At 40.2% G+C, this 20,982-nt stretch overlaps 1 protein-coding gene and 1 long non-coding RNA gene across 3 annotated transcripts in view; one reads left to right on the top strand and one right to left on the bottom strand.

Moving 5' to 3' along the window:
• Window positions 1-13,534, top strand: part of DRD3 (dopamine receptor D3) — a 37,330-nt gene extending 23,796 nt beyond the window's left edge. Inside the window, exons 4-8 of one of the 2 annotated variants that reach the window (XM_006905475.2) lie at window positions 1,429-1,571; window positions 7,305-7,501; window positions 11,785-11,920; window positions 12,020-12,067; window positions 13,280-13,534. In XM_006905475.2, coding sequence (XP_006905537.1) covers window positions 1,429-1,571; window positions 7,305-7,501; window positions 11,785-11,920; window positions 12,020-12,067; window positions 13,280-13,476 — 721 coding nt within the window. In that variant the 3' untranslated portion in view covers window positions 13,477-13,534. Of the gene's footprint in view, window positions 1-1,428; window positions 1,572-7,304; window positions 7,502-11,784; window positions 12,068-13,279 lie in introns of both variants that reach the window. The other variant, XM_006905474.1, reaches the window with a different exon arrangement.
• LOC112485013 lies at window positions 8,947-14,594 on the bottom strand. Its single transcript, XR_003048347.1, has 4 exons — window positions 14,520-14,594; window positions 11,623-11,714; window positions 9,854-9,907; window positions 8,947-9,030 (listed from the first exon to the last, which is right to left on the bottom strand). It is a non-coding gene; the product is annotated as an uncharacterized LOC112485013 (long non-coding RNA).
• Between the last annotated feature and the right edge of the window lie 6,388 nt (window positions 14,595-20,982).

The following is a 20,982-nucleotide window of genomic DNA, read 5'->3' as shown; positions in this document are numbered from 1 at the left end:
GAACAATATCAAATCATACTCACATGTTCAGTCCACATTCAGTGGGAGGGGATTCTACAGGGACATCATAATGGGTAAGTTTACAGGACCTGCTCTCTTTCTGGTTCTTCTCCTACTTTACCCCATGGTTAGGTCCCTCTTACCCCTCTCATTTCCCTGCCTAGTCTATTTTGGTTTGCCGCTTCTTTATAGCCTCCATTATTCTCAAACATGTCACCCAGCTTATTTCTTTCATGAAACTCTTCAGTTTATATTAACATTTTTTTGTTTCATCCACTCCACCCAACTCCAACTTCCATAAAGACAAGGACCATCGCACATCTCTATATTTCCAGAATAGGGCCTGGCATATAGCAGGGATTCAATAAATATTGAATGATGAAAGGGTGAGAAAATTATATAGAAGGGCCAAAGGAGAGTTAAAAGGCCAGAGTATTGAGTGTGGATGTCTTGAAGAAAGTCAAGAAGTGGAAACAGATTAAAGGATGTGGGGAGATAGGAATATCTAAATCAGATAACTTGCATTTGAAATGACTGTGGAACAATTGTCCAGATAATAAGGTCAACAAGCAACTGGAAATGTGTATGAGGAGCTGCCATAGAAAAGACAACGATGCTCAACATGTAAAAGCTTGTGCTGTAGTCTGAAGGTTTGTGTCCCCCAAAATTCATACATTGAAATCCTAACCCCCAGAGTGACGGTACTAGAAGGCGGGACCTTTGAGTGGTGATTAGGTCATGAGGATGGAGACATCATATATGAGATCAGTGCCTTTATAACCCCACCGAGCTCCCTTGTCCCTTCCACCATACGAAGACACAATGAGAAAACAGCAGTCCATGAACCAGGAAGTGGGTTTGCCAGTGCCTTGATCTTGGACGTCCTAGCCCTCTGAACTCTAAAAAATAAATGTTTGTTGTTTAACCCACTCAGACTATTTTCAAAACCTCTGTTATTTAGAATAGTTGCCACTAGAAGAATTAGAATTTATTTTAGGATACAAGCAGGGGTAAACATCCACTTTGGGTACATTATCTGAAGTCCTACCATTATCTGAAGAACTGTGGGAGAAAGTAAAGGCACACTTCAGCACCCAAAGTCGTCAGGGGTCAGAGCAGTGAATACAGTGCTCAAATATGCTGGGCCATCAGTCGGCACTGGTAAAGAAGCATTCTGGCAACCCAGTGCTGCTATGCTAACTTTTTTATTCTTTCTCTTTTTTTCTGTTCACCCCCTGCTTAACGAGTTCTGCATCTATCTTATCTCAACCTTTCTACTATTTGCACCTTTTCTCTATCCAACAAAATTATTTTTCTCTTGCCACATTTACCATCCTGATTATTTCTCTAGTAACCTTCAACTTGTCTTTCTAACCGTTCCCCCATCATTTCTCATTATATCTACCCTCTCTCCCCTTCCTTTGAAAGGTACACTGCAGTGGTCATGCCAGTTCACTACCAACACGGCACGGGACAGAGCTCCTGCCGGCGTGTGGCCCTCATGATTACAGTGGTCTGGGTGCTGGCCTTTGCCGTGTCCTGCCCTCTCCTCTTTGGCTTCAACACCACAGGTAACAGTAACGACCCCACTACAACACTCATGTGATTCACAGCACACAGGAGTGTCTGCGAATTGTGTTCAACCCTGAAATTCTTGATGCCTGGTCAGTGCATTTTATAATCAAATGAAGATGCTATAGACTGCAAAGCTTTGACCTTTGTTGATTATAATAAAATATAAAGCAAGCTTCATCAATTATTGGCACAGGGATAAAGTTCTGCCCCAATTAATGAAAAGTCTGGCTTATCCCTATTTTCAAAGAAATGTCAACATATTCATTTGAAAAAATGTGCCATTTAAAAAACTAAGCCATATTAATAATCCAGGTGAGGTTTGCTAATGAAAAGATGACAATTCATAATGGACTTACAATGCTAAATAACATATCATAAAAGCCCTCAAGTAGGATATATTTTTCTAACTTTTGGTCAGTAAGAATCATTTCTAGCATTTGGGAACTACTATAGGTTTCTAAATTATTAGTGAGTGTATTTCTTATATGTTAATATACAAAAGTTCTGGCCATGATAACTGGCACATGGTACATCTTCTATTGGATAGATGGATGGATGGATGGAAGGATGGATGGATGGATGGATGGATGAACAATGTGTATATCTGAGATGTTTAGGATTTTAGACATAAGACACCAGTCCAAATTTATATGTCATATAGATCGGTGCCTTCTGTGTCTGTTCCATGTCCATCTTTTAGCCTCAGGAATTTTATGTGTTGAATGAAAATTATTATCACATATAGTAAACTTACGGGTATTGATGATAAACACTGAGCATTTGCTGAGAGAGAACTGATTAACTCTCATTCTAGAGTTCATTTGGATTCCTTGTTTTGTCCATTTGGATTGGTTTGTTCAATTACTACTTATGTTCGAGGTATGAATTTCTCATATATATGTACAAGTCACATGTTTGTGACTGTGAGTTCATGTGTATACAGATAGCATACATAACACATTACATATAAATACAGGCAAATCTTAACTTATAAATGGTCTTCAAAGAGTCATTTGCTGGACAACAATTTAGGAGTCAAAACACATTTAGAAAGACACACAGAGGCTCTGGAGTCAGAACAACCTAATTCAAATTTTCATTAAACTACTTGCCAACTGTGTCTCCTTGAACAAGTTACTTAACTTTTCTGAGTTAAGCTTCCTTATTGATAAATTTGGAATAATAATATAGTGGAGCATAAATGAGCAAATTCAAATGTATAGACTCAGTCTATGTATTTAGTTAGGAAGTTTTCAATATTTACTTTTATATATGACTCTCTGCAACTTCGTCTCTAAAATTACATATTACATTTGAATTCTTTTTAATATATGACATATCACTGTATATATCATACATCTTTACTTATTATTGTTCAGGGCTGTAATGAAACCACTTGTATCTTTAAATGTAATTCAAGGGGTTTTTTTTTCAAAAGCAAATTTCAACTCTGTATAGTTTTCACTCTACTCATGACTTTGGAATCCAACACTACATATTATATAATTCCACTCTAACTCTTTCATAGGTTTTTTAGAATTAAGTGAGGATAAAATTGGGATAACATACATACATGTACCATCTGGTCAAGGTCAGGCTGTTTCTCTGCTACATTAAAGGTTAAGTAGACAAGTTATCCAACAAATATTTGCCTGGTTATCTCGGGAAGTTCCTAAAATATGATGTTATTATTAAATTTTCATTACTCTTCATCATGAGTTACTTTGCTATTTTCACTGAATGATACTTTATACACACAAATATGCATTTGCACATGTGTGCACACACACACGTGCACGTGCACACACACACACACACACACACACACACACACACACACCCCAAAGCAACATTCCCCAACATGACTATAAAGACTGACTCCGAAACTAAAATACCAGTTTTGATGAGTTAAGTTTGCTTTTTCTGGTTAGTCTGATAACTAAGTCACCTTTTATATCCTTGTTCCTATACAAAAGCGCATTTCTAAGTTGGAATTTGTAGTCTGGGGCCCTCACTACGACTGCTAGACCAAGGCCTTGCTGAATCCCTGGGTGAATCCCCACCAATGTTCACTGGACTAGGTGGTTCCTCTTACTCATACTTGAATGCTGGCAAGGGCTCCCTTACTCTCACAGACAGAGACACGCACACCCAGTAAGTGTTAAAACAGTCTCAAAATCTGACATTAGATGGAGTCCCCAGTTAATGTCCACATCTAAAGGGAAGAAGAATGATGAGCTACCTATATGGTTGTTGCCACCAGTAAGATTATTTTCATTCCAGAAACAAAACTCAGAAAAATCTTTCCAAAAGCATTTTCAGATATAGAAATGAGAAAGCTAAGAAGGCCCATGACTTAGTATGTACACTCTCATCTCTCTTAATCTCTCTCTCTCTCTCTCTCTCTCTCTTTCTGACACACACACACACACACACACACACACACACACACACACACACTTTTAAATTTACTAATAAGTTTATTGTAAGCCCTCCACTTATTCATATATTGTTCAAAGTGTCAGGTCCATCACAGGAACCTAGTCAATATTACCTAACATTGTTTTTATTATTATTATTATGTATTAAGAAAGATTTGTGTGCCTCAAAAGTTCAATATGCACCTGCTGTTTAGGAAAACCTAAACAGTGGTAGTCTTACTGGTGGTCATAGAGGAAATGAGCTGTCTCATCAGAGAAATCAGTCCAGGGAATTAGTTAGCAGAACTCAGGGCAGGGAAGCCCAGCGTCCTTCTTTGCCTCAATCTGACCTTCACAGGACAGCATCATTATCTTGATAGATGTATGTTCCTCCAGCACCTCTTCCATCTATAAGGTAGTTCCCAAGTTCATTCAAAAGCCCAATATAAATGACTTCTCTCAGTCATTTTTTTCTACTCCCTCTGTGGAAAGCAGAGGAAAAGGGGCAGGATACTGCCAAAAACACCTGATATTGGAAGTAAATAAATTTTCACTAAGAAGTACAACACAAAAGAACTTTCTGGCAGAGTACTTCTTTTCATAAAATGGGCTTTCACATAGTATTGTGAATTATCAGAGAACTTAAGGTAGCGAAAAGTTGAACTTCACATTCTTCCAACTTGGAGTTGCTCTTATTATCTGAGGAAAGGTGAACTTGAATTTCTGAATGCACACATAAGGCAGGATCTTGGGACACAGAGAGTTCCAATGCTGCGGGGCCTGGCTGACCAATGTTGTCCCGGCTCCGAGCAGGGGTCCAGCAATCCGACCAAATATCATACCATCGATAGCCCCTAATGGTCATGGAACATGGAGTGTTGGTGCTAGAGGAAACCCTAAAGATCCTTGAATATGCAGCCCAGTCCTTTCATTTCACAAATAATAAAACTAGTATTTAAGTTTCTGCTCACTCAGATAGCTATTGTGTTATTTAAAAATCCTAGAGTGAATAAGCAATAGCTGGTGACAAGGACTTAAGAAATAGTCAAGGGAGGAAAACCTTAAAGCTAAGAAATCCTATCAACTGGCTTAATTTTCCTTTGAGACAAGAAAATGGAGAAGTACTATTTATTTGATTTTAGCCACAGAACACCTCACCTGGCTTTCAGAGCACTGGAGCCGGGCAGGGCGGGTGGGGAGGAGCTGGATTGAGAAGTATAAAGTTAAAAGAATAATAGGCTCATCCTAAAATCAGATTCATCAGGATCCCCTGTCTTTGCAAACAAGTTGAGGACAAATCCTTCAATGAGCTTGAAGTTCATAACTCTCAAGTGAACCAGCTTCTGGCCTTGCTTTTCACGTCACCATGGGACTCAAATTCCCAGACTAGCCCACAAAAGGCTCTTAGACACTAAGAGCTACCGAGTGTTTTTATCACCAGCACAGTGCCTTGAACACAGTAGGTGCTCCATAAAATTGTGCTAAGCGAGTTAGTGGATGAGTCCTCATCATCAGTTTCCTCCTTAAATGTTGAGATTAATTGAGATAAACAATTAACAGTCTTCTCTAGAGTACATCTTACTTGACAAGATGATAGGATAGTTTCTGGGCTTGTTCTCAGTCTCAGAGAATGAGAAGTAACCCCTGGCTTTTCCCATTATCCTCTAGCCAGTGACTGCTTATGTGCTTATATAAAATGCTCCACTTGGCTCAGTATTTATTCAATAACTATTGTGCTGATAGCACAGTACTGTTTCAATTAAATAATAAAGACAAGGCACCTCATCTTGGGGAAGCCTCAGCTCCTGGGAGGCCTCACTGCCCTCGCCTCCTTGGGATTCAGCAGAGAGAAGCTTCCGGAATTGTGCGTAGTGAGTGCTTCTTGCTGCCCCATACACAGGACACACAAACACCAGCTCATATGTGAGGCTACATCTTCTGAGATCAGATTTTGGATTTGAGAATCCCCAACTCTTTATGAAGATTGGCTGGGTGTACTAACAGCTATTGCTGACAGTACTGGATGAAGCACAAATGTGCGATGTCCCAGTGGTAGAGAGAGGCGGAGAGTCAAAACCACAGAAAGAACATTAGTTTGGGGGTCAGAGTGTCTGGATAAGCTTCTTTCTGCCCCATTCAGGCTGTGTGATGTTGGCCACTTGCTGAACATCTCTAAGCCTTACTTAGTCTGCTCATCTGAGAATAGAATCAGTAATGGCACCTGTGTCACATAATGTTACCATAATGATTAGGTAAGATAATGCGTACAATGCCCTTGGCATAGCACCTGGAAGATAGTCTGCTTCCCTTTTCTCTTCCAAGAGGTGCAAATTCCAGTCCCTCTCCTGGGCGTTGAAGAAATTTCAACATCTGCTAGCAAAGAAGGCAAAACTACAAGGCCCTCCTAAGGAGGAGTAGCAGGACATTTCAGGACATAAAGCAGAGACAAGGACCCTCCTCAATTCATGTTGTCCAGAGTAACAATATACTTGCCGACCCTCTTCCTATCTCCCCCCTGATCGGTGCTAGAATTCCCTGAAAAATCAAATGCCTATCTCACATTCAGCCACCACTAAGCCTGCCCTATGTCCTGCATTCAAAATTCAAGACCTGACATTCTCAGCAAGGAAGCTTCCTCCATTCAGTGCACTCAATAATCCTTACAGGGTGCCACTCCGGCAGGCCTTTTCCCGGGGGCTGCATCCCTCCAGCAAGCCTCTGGCCTGTTGATCGGTAGCACTCCCCCAAGCTTCGCAGGCTGCATTCCTCTGTGACACATAGCACAGCATATGGAAGGGCTCATCTTTCTGTCTAGACTGTGAACTCCTTCAAGGGCGGACGTTGTGTCATATCTCTTTGCAGTCCCAGTATAGAGCAGTGTCTGGCATGTAATCATTGGTAAGTTTTCTTTTTAAGCGAACTATGAGTAACAAAAAGATGAATTAGGCCTCCTATCCTCAGCAAGGTAAAACCACAGGTGTCTGAGTCTGCATCCCCCACCCTCACAACTTGACAATCAGGACATGTGTGCTAACTACACAAAAGAAGCCAAAGTAAAGGGCTGTGGGGCACAAAGGAACTAAGAGTTGCTTCTGACTGAAAAATTCAAGCAAGCTGCCATGGATGAGGCAGCATGTGAACTGAGACAAGATGAGGGGATAGATGGGACTGGAGACCCCTGCTTCTCAAAGCTCCATGTAGATTAGACAGTGGAGACACCACATGTGATTTGGGGCCCTGTTTTGTGCTCCCCACTGAGTTCTCATACTTGTCAAACTGTTTTGCTTTCTCCTTTTCTCACACTCTCAGGAGACCCCAGCGTCTGCTCCATCTCCAACCCTGATTTTGTCATCTACTCTTCAGTGGTGTCCTTCTACGTGCCCTTTGGAGTGACTGTCCTCGTCTACGCCAGGATCTATGTGGTGTTGAGACAGAGGAGACGGAAACGGATCCTCACTCGACAGAACAGTCAATGCATCAGTGTCAGGCCTAGCTTCCCGCAACAAGTAAGCATAGGAGGGGCAGAGAGACGACCACACCCACACCTGTAGCGTCCCAGCCTATGTCCAGCAGTGCATGCTTTCTGCCACATTGGAGATATACATTTGACACCCACCTTCTGATCTCCTGGTATTGGCTCTGCTTTAGAGGTAGGAAATACAATCCAAAAAGTGCATTGACAGTCTTCTCTAGAGTACATCTTACTTGACAAGATGATAGGATAGTTTCTGGGCTTGTTCTGTTTCCCTTCGATAGTTTCTGGGCTTGTTCTGTTTCTCTTCCGGTCTTTCATTGGCCCCAAATGGCCAGCAGTTCAGATGTCACATGGTTTAAAGTTTTAGTGTGGCAATTGTATCATGCACTGCTGGTAGGTTCCCAAGACTGACTTTTTGGCCTGAATACTTATTCCAAGAATCATTGGGGTTCATAGAAATCTCTTTTCCTTACTAGATCTGTCCCTATATCAAGGTATTGATGAGCTGGTAGAATGGGATGCTGATGATGCATTTATTGGACCTTTTTTTTAAATTACAGTTTACATTCAATATTATATTAGTTTGGGCTCTTAATAAACTCTGAAAAGGAAGGTTTTTGCCTCAGCATAGACAGTCCAATTTCTTGGGCTTTAACTTCTGCTTATCCAGGTGCCCAGTGTCTCAATAGTTTACTCAGAATGTACTTGAAGCATGAATGCATGACTACCAATTATTAGAAATCTTCTAGGGAGTGAATATTATACAACCTCTGGTTTCATGGAGCTTAGAATCTAGACAAGTAAATAAAGCACACCTCCACCCAAAGTTAATGAACAGCCCTAAACTGAATAGGATGTTTGCCATATGTGAAGTGAAGACAACTGAGCACAAAAATATTAAATACCTTTGAGGTTATGAGAAGAGAGACAGCACTATGCTCAGGAAAGGGCTTTGTAGATAAAGTAAGAAATAAATTTGATCTTTCAGACAGGTCCCATTTGGCTGTCTAGATCACCCTGAATGAGACTCTCAAAGTTGAAGTCCAAAGGCTTGTGTAAAACAAGAATATTGGTCCTTGTGAAACAGGAAGTCAAGATCCAAGGCCGAGGATATAAACATATTGTATTCAAAGCATTGTCATCTATAGCTCAACTGTGTAGAGCTTAACCAACAACTTTTTCTTCTCTAACCCACCCTAGTCTTCCTGTCTTCGGCTGCACCCCATTCGGCAGTTTTCAATAAGAGCCAGATTTCCATCAGATGCTACAGGGAAAATGGTAAGTAAGCCATGTCTTTAATGATAGAGAAAGAATAAGAGAACTTTCTTAAGATGTTGGCTTGACTTGATTCTATTTCCATCCCAAAATGGAATTTAACCCCAATCCCACACTTGTATCTATCATATAGAACAGATCGGAGATCCTACCTGATCTGAGTTTCAGAATAGGAATCATCAAATGATATTCAGGAAGCATGTCACTATATATATATATGGAGAGATCTTAATGACTGGAGCCAAAGACTCTTGGATGTGGTGTGAGGATGCCATCCAGAGCCACCTGCATTAGAAGAAACAGGGCATTAATGAAACATACATGGGTAGAGCCAAAAAAAAGCGGAGAAAGGAGGCTAATGTGAGACATTCAAGTGCCCTATCTGCCACTGAATATGGGAAAAAACAAGACAATTTCTTGGTCACCCTGATCCTTGTTCTTCCAATTCAAGCTAGCCTTGCTTCCAAGCAAGTAGAGTGCAGAATGGAGCCTGAAGATGTTAAATGTAAGACCAGTATTTCTCTCCCAGAACTCCACAGCCAAGTTTTAAAGCTTCAAAAACCCATAATGATGAAGTTCTGAGCCTTGTCCAATCTCTGTATAGTTCATTAACTACTTTTTACACAAGTCTGGTGTAGCAGAGACTTGCTATAAAGGATAAATCCAGAGAGAGAGAGGGAGGAAGAGAGAGAGAGAGAGAGAGAGAGAAGAGAGAGAGAGAGAGAGTGTGTGTGTGTGTGTGTGTGTGTGTGTGTGTGTGTGTGGTTTAAAGTTGGCTATAGCAGATCTAAGATCTGAGGAGGGTGTAAGTCCAAAAGGAAAAACACTGGTGACTACTAAGGAGAGAGAGAGAGAGAGAGAGGTTTAAAGTTGACTATAGCAGATCTAAGATCTGAGGAGGTTGTAAGTCCAAAAGGAAAAAAACTGGTGACTACTAGAGATATTAGAGAACCAAGGGACTGGTATTGCCAGGAGTGTGAAGAAATAGGTTCTGTCCTGCCATCTGGTAATACAAGGCTCTGCCAGCCACACTCAAAGAAATCTAGTGTTTCCTCATGTCAGTCATGGAGGTAGTAATAAGGATTTGCAGAGTGAAAAATACACTTACCCATATATAATCTTGGAAGAATCATTTTCTTTCTATAGAACCAAATTTCCACATCTAGAAAATGGAGACAAGGTATACTAGATCTGTGTTCTCAAATCTGAGATTTCATAAACACTCTCAAGAATTTGTCCCCAGTCCCCTATTCTTAGGAATAATGCTTTAGAAGTTAAATACTGTCACTTTCAGAAGGTCACTAGAAGCCAACACAATCATAAACATAATCATGCTCATTCAGATAAAACACAATATGCTTATATTAATTAGTAGAAAAATCCATCAAAATGAAAGCCAAAATTTAAAAAATATATATTTATACTAGAATCCCTATGGATACCTCTATAGAGCACAGTTTTAAAATACTATGTCATAGTAAAGACCCTTTGCATTGATTCAACAATGTTTCTGAGTGTGTAGAGTGTACTAGTACAGTATGTCTGGATAATTGTGATTCCTTGAACTAAAGAGAGAGTAGTGAGGGTTCTTAATTGCTGACACTGGCTAACTTATGTAGACAAAGGAGTTTACTGAAGAATATCAAGTAGCCCAGACTCAATGAGAAGGCCGAAGAACAGTTTTGCAAGGCTGAACAGTTTCCTTAGGCTGTTCATGCCTAAGGAAGAACATGGCTAGAAAGCCAGACACTGGACATTGACTGCCACCACTGCTAGATGAATTCTGAAACCTCCTTGCTTCATGAGCTCCAGTTCAAGGTCTTAGTTGAGAATCTCTAACTGGCTGGGGTTGGTTTATGTGCCTGATAAGGAGGTGGGGGAGAGTGAATATCTGGCTGTTATGTCTTTGGTAATAAAAGTCAAGGATTTCTGCCTGCTACTCAAGATTGACAGTTCTGATTCTTCAAACATGGAAAGAGGCGAGGCTAATGCAAGACTTTCAAGAGCCCTATCTGCCATATGAGCAAACACACACATCCACCTCAACAGCAGAAATATCCACATATCTTATCTTTGGTTTTTTACTCTGGGACTACTCATCCCAAATCTATTTTTCCCAATTTCTTTTGTTTTACTAATGAGGCTTAGAGGCATTTAATTAACTTACCCAAGGATACATCTACTAAATAGAAAAGCTGAGATGAAAATCCTGGGTTTTCTTTTATTTTTTTAACTTTTTATTGTAGAAAATTTCAAAAATAAAAGTAGAAAGAGAAATATAACAAATCCTTCAGTAGCCATCAGCCATCTTCAGTAATTATCAACTCATGTCCTATCTTATTTTATCTATACTCCTACCTACATTGTTATGAAGAAAATCCCCCAAATCATAGTATTTCAACCAAAAATATTTCTGTAAGACTCTCTACAGGATATGAACTCTTTTATAAAACATATAATCACAATACCACATCAAACTAAATATATTAATAATAGCCCTATATTCCTAATATCATTAAATATCCAATGTGCAAATTTTCTCAATTGTCATATAAAATTTTTACGGTTGGTTTATTTAAATCAAAATTCAAATAAGACTCATATTTTGTAACTGGTAAGTTTTGTCATTGTTGTCATTGCAACAACATTTGTTGAAGAAGCTGAGTCATTTGTCTTAAAGAGTTTCCCACATTCCAGATTTTGCTGCTTACATCCCAGTGGTATGATTTAACTTGTTCCTCTGTATATCCAAGCCATTTTAACTCTAAAAGGACAGGCTATAATCCTATGCTACCCTCTTCCAGGGATCATTATGATTCTCAAATGTTTTCTGTGGTAGGTGCTTCTTAGTGGAAAGTCGGAGCAGATTTCATTTACCTTAACTTTCCATGGTCCCACCACTCTCAGATGCGCCCTCTGCAGTTTTCACACAATGATGGTTTCCTCTTTCTTCTTTGCATTCTCTTTCACTTTCAGGAACATTCAGAAGATAAACAATATCCCCAGAAATGTCAGGACCCTCTCTTGTCACAACTGCAGCCCCTCTCCCCTAGCCGGGCACATGTGGAGCTGAGGCGTTACTATAGCATCTGCCAAGATACTGCCTTTGGGCCACCAGGCTTCCAAGAAGGGGAGGGAGAGTTGAAAAAGGAGGGGAGGACTCGGAACTCCCTCAGCCCCACCGTGGCACCCAAGCTCAGTTTAGAGGTTCGAAAACTCAGCAATGGCAGATTGTCAACATCCCTGAAGCTGGGTCCCTTGCAACCTCGAGGAGTGCCACTCCGGGAGAAGAAGGCAACCCAGATGCTGGCCATTGTGCTCGGTGAGTTTGGGTCAAGTTGAGTTAGACTAAATTGGGTTGGGCTGAGTTCACTGCAGCTGGCAGAGGGTTAAGGTAACCACATTTGACAGAAATTGGAAATCCAATGACTGTAACATTTATAAATTGTATAATACAATTGAAAAGGGTTTGTGTATAAATAAATGTTAACTGGTGGAAATCACAAGACCTAGACTGACATTTATGAACTATGAAATTCAAGTCACCTAATTGAGCTGTTTTTTCATAGTGTTTGTTGTCTATCATGTGGAGTTATAATGGATAAATCAAATAATAAATAAAAAATAATTAAAGTGTCTGGCACGTATTAGATATTTAATAAATGCTACTTATTCTAAAATAGTAAATGAGAAAACAGGGATGCAAAAAAAAAAAAGTCATGTCATATGATAATATCTAGATTATTTTGAATACAGAGTAAAAAAAAAACCCTGAAAATTAATTCACCGAGATGTCAAAAGCGATTGTCTTTTGAGTGGTGGGTGGTTATTTTTCTTCTTTCTGATTTTCCGTACTTACCAAATTTTCATAATAGTTAAAATCAGAGGTAGTTCTTGTAGTAGAAAAATATAACACTTATTTAAATAAAGAAAAAAATTGATAAGTCACAGGTACCATATAGAGTTAGTGAAGGCAATTTATCCTGTTCATTATCACAGATAAACTTCACCTTCTCATATATTGAGACTTTATGAGAACCCCTATATGTAGTCTCCTCAACAGAAGGAACTGTGTCAGTTGCATCTTTAGGGTCTTCTTTCCTATCAACACCTAGGATCATGTCTTGATGGCTAGATATTAAATAAATATTTGATTTTAATTGAGAAGCAGAAAAGACTAGTAAAGAACTACCTAAAGATCAAACTAGAAAATTGATTTAGGAACAAAGGCCTAAGATGAATTAAAAACATTAGCATTTTGATGTTTTCTCATCAAAAAAAAAAAAAAGCCAATCACACCTACTTTTTTTTTTTAAACCTCCTAGGGTTGGTTTAAAAATTAAATGGGGAAAGAGAGGTGAAAAGTAATATTTTGATGAGTGCTTACTGAGAAATAAAAAAAAAAAAATTAAATGAGTATGTAAAACTTCCAGCATAGTAGCTAGCATATAAAAAACAAGTGTGTCATTTTCATGTTATAATAAAATGAGTAAGCAAAATTCTTACCCAGTTTTTCTCTTCCTTTGCAACCTAGGGACCTTCATTGTCTGCTGGCTGCCCTTCTTTTTGACCCACGTTCTCAATACTCACTGCCCAGCTTGTCATGTGTCCCCGGAGCTTTACAGTGCCACAACATGGCTGGGCTACATGAACAGTGCCCTCAACCCCGTGATCTATACCACCTTCAATGTCGAGTTCCGCAAAGCCTTCCTCAAGATCCTGTCTTGCTGAAGGAAAGCAGAGAACCTAACTTTAGCTGCCCACCTTTAGCTGCCAGGCCATTGGGCCAGCGGCCATGGCTTGCTCAGAAAGACTGCCATGTCCTCTGGCATGTAGTAGGAAGAAGACTCCTAGAGCAGGACATCCCTGAGTGGCAAGTGTAAACAACGGCTTCCTCCAAAACAGAATGTTCTACCTCTCCAGCTAAAATCTAACTTCATCCTGACAATCTTCAAGTGGTTGGGAAGCCCCTGAGTGATAAGCAATAATTCAGAAAGAAGTTGATAAAACATGCCTCTATACACACACAAAATTGTCATCAGAAGCATGATTCATTACAGTAAAGGAAAAATGAACAGATTTCATAATTCTCAACTTGCCAGGGGTCCTTGAAATCTCAGCCAGTAAACCATCTTGCAGAAGAGCCCATCTTTCTTCCTTCAAACTTCTAATTAACTGTCAAGCTAACCTTGTACTTTTGTGGGCCCACTCCCTTTCGGTCACTGCTTTCATTCATTGTATCCTGAAATATAATGGCAAGGCCGGTGCTTCTACCTCTCCGTAGAATCTGATTGGCTACATTTGGTGAGGGAAATTCCTCACCCTGAAGGAGACATTGTCCCATATTGGGACCTGGGCTTCATTTCAAAGCTCGCCACCCCTGACCTTTAGCTCTAGCTAAGAAGCTCCCTTGATTTCATCCCCTTACTCTCAGATTCTCAACTCCAGAATAATCCAAGATGTGAATGTTAAGTAAAAAAGAATGACAATTCCCACTGTAGCATCGGTGTTGAAACTTGTGGTTCAGAACATGCCTTAGATATGCTTTTCATAATGCTGTAAGGTTTTCCTACCCAAACATCTCCATCTCCTATTAACAAAAACCCAATACTTTCGGACCTTGAAGCTCATTAAGTATTAAGTGTCTGCAAACTGCCAATCACCTCCCAAGTTCTAGATATATGACAATGAATAAGACAGATCCTGACCTCAAGGAGCCCACCACTGGCTCCTATGTTTGCTCATTTACTCGTTGAAGGGCAGTAGGGACTCACCTGAACTGCCAGAGGAACTCAGAACTGAGACGCCAGGCAGGATAGATGTCCAAAGCCATCATATAGACAGTCTTTGTAAAGTCCTAGGCAGATCCCCATCAACTGAGCTTAAAGGTATATAGAAGTCATGTGTAAATGTCATTCAAAATTGCATTTAGAAGGAACTCAAATACTCTCCCATTTACCTTTTCACCTACAGAAGCTATTTGGTATTGATTACAGAATCAAGGTACCATTTATGGATAACTTATGAAATGTTATCATCCTGAACTTCAATAAGTTCACTATTAAGAGCTATTCGTGCATAGGCATGACAGATACCTGCTGCAGTGCCATTAAAATTTTAAAGTGCACAAGAACCTACAAGGAATCCAAGACTTCCTTTGCCCATCTTTATTCCTCTAACCCTTAAGTGTGTAAGAAGGAAATACATATGCTCAGTGAGCCAGTTACCTGTTACTCCTGGTAATTTCTTTAATGTTATTGTCTATAACAATGTGTATAATTGTCACTCAGTAGGAAATTCTGTCTGTCCACTAGCGCTTCTACCTTGTACTGTCTAGTTCAATAGGTTTATAGTGCAAGTAGAACTGGAAATTGAGACAATTAAATCTCTGAAGAAGTAAAAGTACGTGATTCCTAGGTTTTTCTGTGCAAAATCAACAGCAAACAGATGGGACAGTGGGGTAAAAGATCACAGAATTCCATGTCAAAATCAGAGTTCTAGGAGAGAGTCATAAACAGCATTGATATTAATATATTTGTGAGGAATAATAGCAAATATTTTGAATCCTTTCCTTATATCAAGTCATTCAATCCTAATGATAACCTTAAGAAGATAAATTCTATTTGTAGATGAGGAAACTGAAGCAGTGAGAGGTTAAGAAATTTGCCCCAAGTCACACACAGTAAAGCAGCAGAACTGGGATTCAAATGTACTTCTACCTGACTCTCAAGTCCATGCAGTTAACCACTATGACACACTGCTGCCAGCCAGAGAGGTAAAAGGTGGGGGAGAAAAAGATGGAACAAAGATCCCTGGGAGAGCCTCACCCTACTCCATCTACCTCCGCCCCTAGGCTTTCCTAAGAACTCAGCCCAAGGCATTGCTCTCACTTTCCTGCCAACTTCAATTTCCAAAACAGTTTCATGGGAAATCTATGTCCTAATTTTTATAGAATCATTAAACAATCCTTAGAGAGCATTTGGTTTTACCCTCTCCTTTATTTACAGCAGGGATCCCTAACTCCCGGGCCATGGATGTTACCAGTTCGTGGCCTATTAGGAACTGGGCAGCACAGCAGAAAGTGAGGTGTGAACAAAGCTTCATCTGTATTTGCAGCCGCTCCCCAGCACTAGCATCACCACCTCAGCTCAACCTCAGATCATCAGGCATTAGATTCTCATAGGAGCATCGGTCCCTGGTGCCGAAAAGGGTGAGGACCACTGATTTACAGGGGGACATCTACCTCCGCCCCTAGGCTTTCCTAAGAACTCAGCCCAAGGCATTGCTCTCACTTTCCTGCCAACTTCAATTTCCAAAACAGTTTCATGGGAAATCTATGTCCTAATTTTTATAGAATCATTAAACAATCCTTAGAGAGCATTTGGTTTTACCCTCTCCTTTATTTACAGCAGGGATCCCTAACTCCCGGGCCATGGATGTTACCAGTTCGTGGCCTATTAGGAACTGGGCAGCACAGCAGAAAGTGAGGTGTGAACAAAGCTTCATCTGTATTTGCAGCCGCTCCCCAGCACTAGCATCACCACCTCAGCTCAACCTCAGATCATCAGGCATTAGATTCTCATAGGAGCATCGGTCCCTGGTGCCGAAAAGGGTGAGGACCACTGATTTACAGGGGGAAAAAAAAAAACAACTGAGATCCAGAACTGTTGTCCCACATTGGTTAATGACAGACAAGCATTCAAATCTACTGAATCCTAGTTCAGTGCTCTTTCCTGAGAGCCCTATAAAAACTGTAAACTCCATATAGATACGAGGAGAAAGTCATATTGTCACCCTCACCGTTAAGCTTGAGAGACACTTTTTCCCTGGACAGTGTCAATTAGGAGACGACATCTCCCTCCCAGAATTTCCTTCTGATCCAGGAAGAGCCTCCCGGGAGAATTGCAAACATGTCCTCCAAGCCCTCACTTCAGCCTCTTCATCCTAGGATTCTGCATTCCACCTCCTCTGCCTCCACAGTTTCCACCATGAACCAGCACACTTAACCTCAGGGCTCCCTACTTTCAGAGCCAGCATGGCCAAAAATCCAGGAGAGATGTTGGCAGAGCAGAGTCCTTGGGGCAAATGAAGGTCTGAAGCCCAAAGAAGCCTCATAGCTGTACCATTTGGGTGAAATGCAAATAGTACAGAAATCCAAATAGATTACAACCAACATTCCTTCTCCCAGTACACCAACCTCCAAAACTCCATTCATTACTCATACTAAATCAATCACTTATTCAATAAATTTTGATTGATCATCTTCTAGGTGCCAGGTCCTATGCTCGGTGCTGAGAAACATGATGGAGGAAGACATAGTCTTTGCCCCCAGAAGCATATAGTCTAGTGGAGAGGTAGAATTCATGTGTGCAGTAATGACACATTTGTTGTCTATGGTTAAGGAAGGTCTTGGTGTTTTGAAGTCCCATATTTGGCCTTGAGAAGGCTTCCCAGAGAGGCATTGTCAGGCCTGAGACATAATTAAAAAGTAAATAGGTTGTTACAGGCAGAGAAAACCTCTGAAGAGTTAAAGAAAAAACAAGCAAGAAGCATGCAAGGAATCTCAAATAGTTCCATCTGGCTGCAGAGAAGAAACCCTAGGGATAGGGCAGGAAAGAAAAGAGCCTCATCTTTGGAGGTCTCCTCCAGCTCTGTCAGGTGCCAGCTGAGCTGGTGGTGACACTACTCACAGAAGATCTTGCCTCCATTTCACTCCTTGTAGGCAACACGCATCACAGAACATCCATGGCTGACTTACTTAACTACTTCTCTGAGCTACAGTGAATTTCAAAAAACTCAGAATTTAGTCTGAATTCTTTGTTCTTTTCTCTACAGAGGGGGAATGGCTAGCTGAATGGATGTACAGTCACAAATGGTCAAAATTAAGGCAGTTCAGACAGTTCGGGTCAGAAATCAGAGGAGGTCAGGCAAAGAGATTTGTTTTCCCAAATGCATGGGTCAGAACTAAGCAGACAGGCAAAAAGATTAGGGATTTGCTCAGAACTGGCTATTTCCTGGAGGTCCTGACTCTCAGACCTGCATTCAGGTCATTTAGTATCTGCTGACATCAGGAAACTGAAAAAGCTTAATTTGAATCAACATACAGAGAGCAGAGAGGGGATGACAGGCAATTAACTTGATCCCTCCTTTCTACCTAATTCTCTTCACATCAAGAAGAGAGTGAGTTTCCATGACTACCTCCTGACACAGAGGGTGATGCCGATGTCAGCTCTGCTTTGTAGTATACACTGGCAGAGGAATCTGTGCCAAGCACAAGACCTGGGACCTCTTGCACCACCCACCTTCACCTCAATTAATCACCCAAATATGATCCCATCATTGTACATCAAGTCCCTGCTCTATGCAGTCTGCTGGGTACTGGGAAGAGAGAAGAGATGGCCATAGGCCTCTGAGGATAAATGTGCCTCAGAGAGGGAGCCAGGCTGAACCACCTTATAGGAAAGACAATGAACAAAAATAAGTCAAGGGCTAGAGTTCTAGTGCTACCACAGACAAGTGACCTTGAACAGATGTTTCACCTCCATGAACCTCAACTTTCTCATTAGTAAAATGAGGAACCTGAAGGCCTAGCCTTCCTCACTAAACAACTTAAAGATTAAATAACATCATGTATTAGAAGTGTTTTGTCAACTATAAAACTCTAATAAATAATAAATAATCTAAGAGATTATTATTATTTATTTTTATTTTTATTCCTCCCCCACCTTCCTCCAAGCAGCAGTTCTTTCTAGCTCACCTTTCTGGTTCACAGCCCACCTTTCTCTTTGCTGATTCTGTAATTGTCTCCAGTTATTAGCACAGTTTGTTAAGCCTCTCACATGAAATCTGATTTTTCTCTTGTTTCTTGTGCCCTAAAAGTGCCCAGGATATTTAGCTGAATTTATAGTCAGATTGTTAGGCAAATGGACCATCCCTAACAAGGCACCCTTTCTCTGCTCACACAGCCAAGTGCCCAAATATGGCATGATCCAACAGTAGGCAGATGGCAAATAATCTAATATGATCTCATCTTAACTTGATTACATCTGCAAAGGCACTATTTCAAAATAAGGTCACATGTAAGGTTCCAGGGGTTAGAACTTCAACATATCTTTTGGGGAGACACAAATCAATTCATAAAATATGGTGAAAGTGGTCTGAAAAAAGACTTGGAACTTGGATGACTTGGAGAAATGTACAAAAGCTATGTCATTCAGAATACAAGAGGTTAGATTCCAGTTTCAACATAGAATCCCTTTAGTGACCTGAGTCATGTCTGCAGACTTCCTGGAGCTTAACTTTCTTATGAGTAAAAGTGATGTCTGGATTCCTAAACTACGATAAACAAGCTAAAAATAATTCTAGAAGGATTAAATCATCTTTTGAGCCCTAAAAACATACAAACATGCTCATTAATAAAAGTCAAAACTGTTCAAAGGTCATCCTTAGTTTCTTCTCTGTGTCTTAAAAAGGGTAGAGAGGGCGGAATTCAACAGCAAACTCATTGGGATTGAGGAAGGCTAAGAGGGAATATCACGTAGTTCTCTTGTTCCGTGTAGCACCACTCCAGACTGTCTAAGGTGGAAGAGAGCATTTTTCTCTTTAAGAAAAACTGATATAATTATGCTTTGCACAGATCCTATAAGATTCCATGTTAAAGACTCTTAATAAGCTTTCAATTTATCACAGCTTATAATCATGGGATTTGAGAATTGAAAGGGACTTTAGCCTGGTCCCATAGTTATTGCAGAAACTCTCTCCAACATCTCTGATTCATGATCACCCAGCTGTGTTAAGAAGCTGGCTCACTTCTTCCCAAGACATGTGACAGGTTATCCTTTAAAAAATGTCCCCTTCCTTTAAGCGCATATTTGCCTTCTTATAAAATTCACCTTTTGGTCCCTATTCTCTCATTTAGCACAGAAACCTCTATTCCATATTCTCAGTGACAGCCTTTGTGGGGTAAAAACAGTTCTCCAAGGGTTCAATCCCTATATCTCTACTATAAGTATTTTCTTGCTCTCTCCATCTTAGTTGCTTTCTTCAGGAAAAGTAGTCATGTTGATAGTGTTTCTCTTAAAATGTGAGGTCCCAAATAGAATACACTTTTCTAAATGTTGTTTAACCAGTTCACAGTGACATGGACTCACTTTGCATGATTGGAATATTCAATGTTTCATGACCTAACTCAAATTACATAGTCTTTTAGCTTCTTATTGAAACTCTAAGAAGGAGATTTGTATGCCTAACAGATAAATTTAATGGAATATGCCTTAGGGATCAACACCTACATGTGAAGGAAGTTGGATTCAGCAGAGGGAGGACTTGATGCAGTCACACAAAGAACTCAGCTTGATTCTACAGGGAGTTCTGGAGTGGACAGGGCCTTAATGGCCCCAGCCTGTAATTGCATGTATGCATGCCTCTGGAAAGGAAGCATGACGTAGGCAAGGAGTCTCTCTTCAGCTGAAAGATTTTAGCTGTCAACACTCCTAAGCAACTAGGAGAGCAAATTCCTCAGTCTTGAAGGGGGGATCTGAGTGGTGCACCATCAGTTTACTTTTATGCCATTCGGCTCCATATTCTTCATAAATTAAATTTTAGAAATACATTCTTCAGGAATCTAGTTGGTCTTTCTTCGTGTGGAAGGTTAGTAGAATGAACTATAATCTCTGCCACAGTAACGGGTCTCAAGGACATAGTAATTCCTATCACTACCTTCTTCTATTATCTATTCAAGATTCCTCTCACTGTTGATTAGCACTCCACTGGTCTAGGTGGTTTACCTGGTGGAGTGATGCTGAGGGACATTGTGACTTTCTCATGTCATGGCTGTTGACTTATCCATATGCCATCAAAATTAAATAAGGGAATACAAAGTGACACCTCAGTGGATCATCCCATATCAAATATATTCTTCATTGTCCCCATCATATAAAAACATCCCTAATTTCTTTTGATGCATCAAGATTCAATTATCCTTGCCAAGAGGCTCCATCACTTGCCTGTTGATCTCCTGGCACAAGGAGCTCCAATGACTAGGTGGAAGCCATAACTTAAAGCTAAATGGGATTCTTATCCTATAGTAGACATATTCCTCCTTCAAGAACAAGGATCTTTATTTTAGAAAGTTAAACATAGCATCATTGTATGATCCAGTAATTGCACTCTTAGGTGTATACCCCAAAGAATTGAAAACAAGTATTTGAACAAATACTTGCATAGAAATTTTCATAG

This window comes from Pteropus alecto, unplaced genomic scaffold (genome assembly GCF_000325575.1).
Source record: "Pteropus alecto unplaced genomic scaffold, ASM32557v1 scaffold270, whole genome shotgun sequence".
Lineage (NCBI taxonomy): Eukaryota > Metazoa > Chordata > Mammalia > Chiroptera > Pteropodidae > Pteropus > Pteropus alecto.
This window is presented reverse-complemented; position numbering and strand designations above follow the sequence as displayed.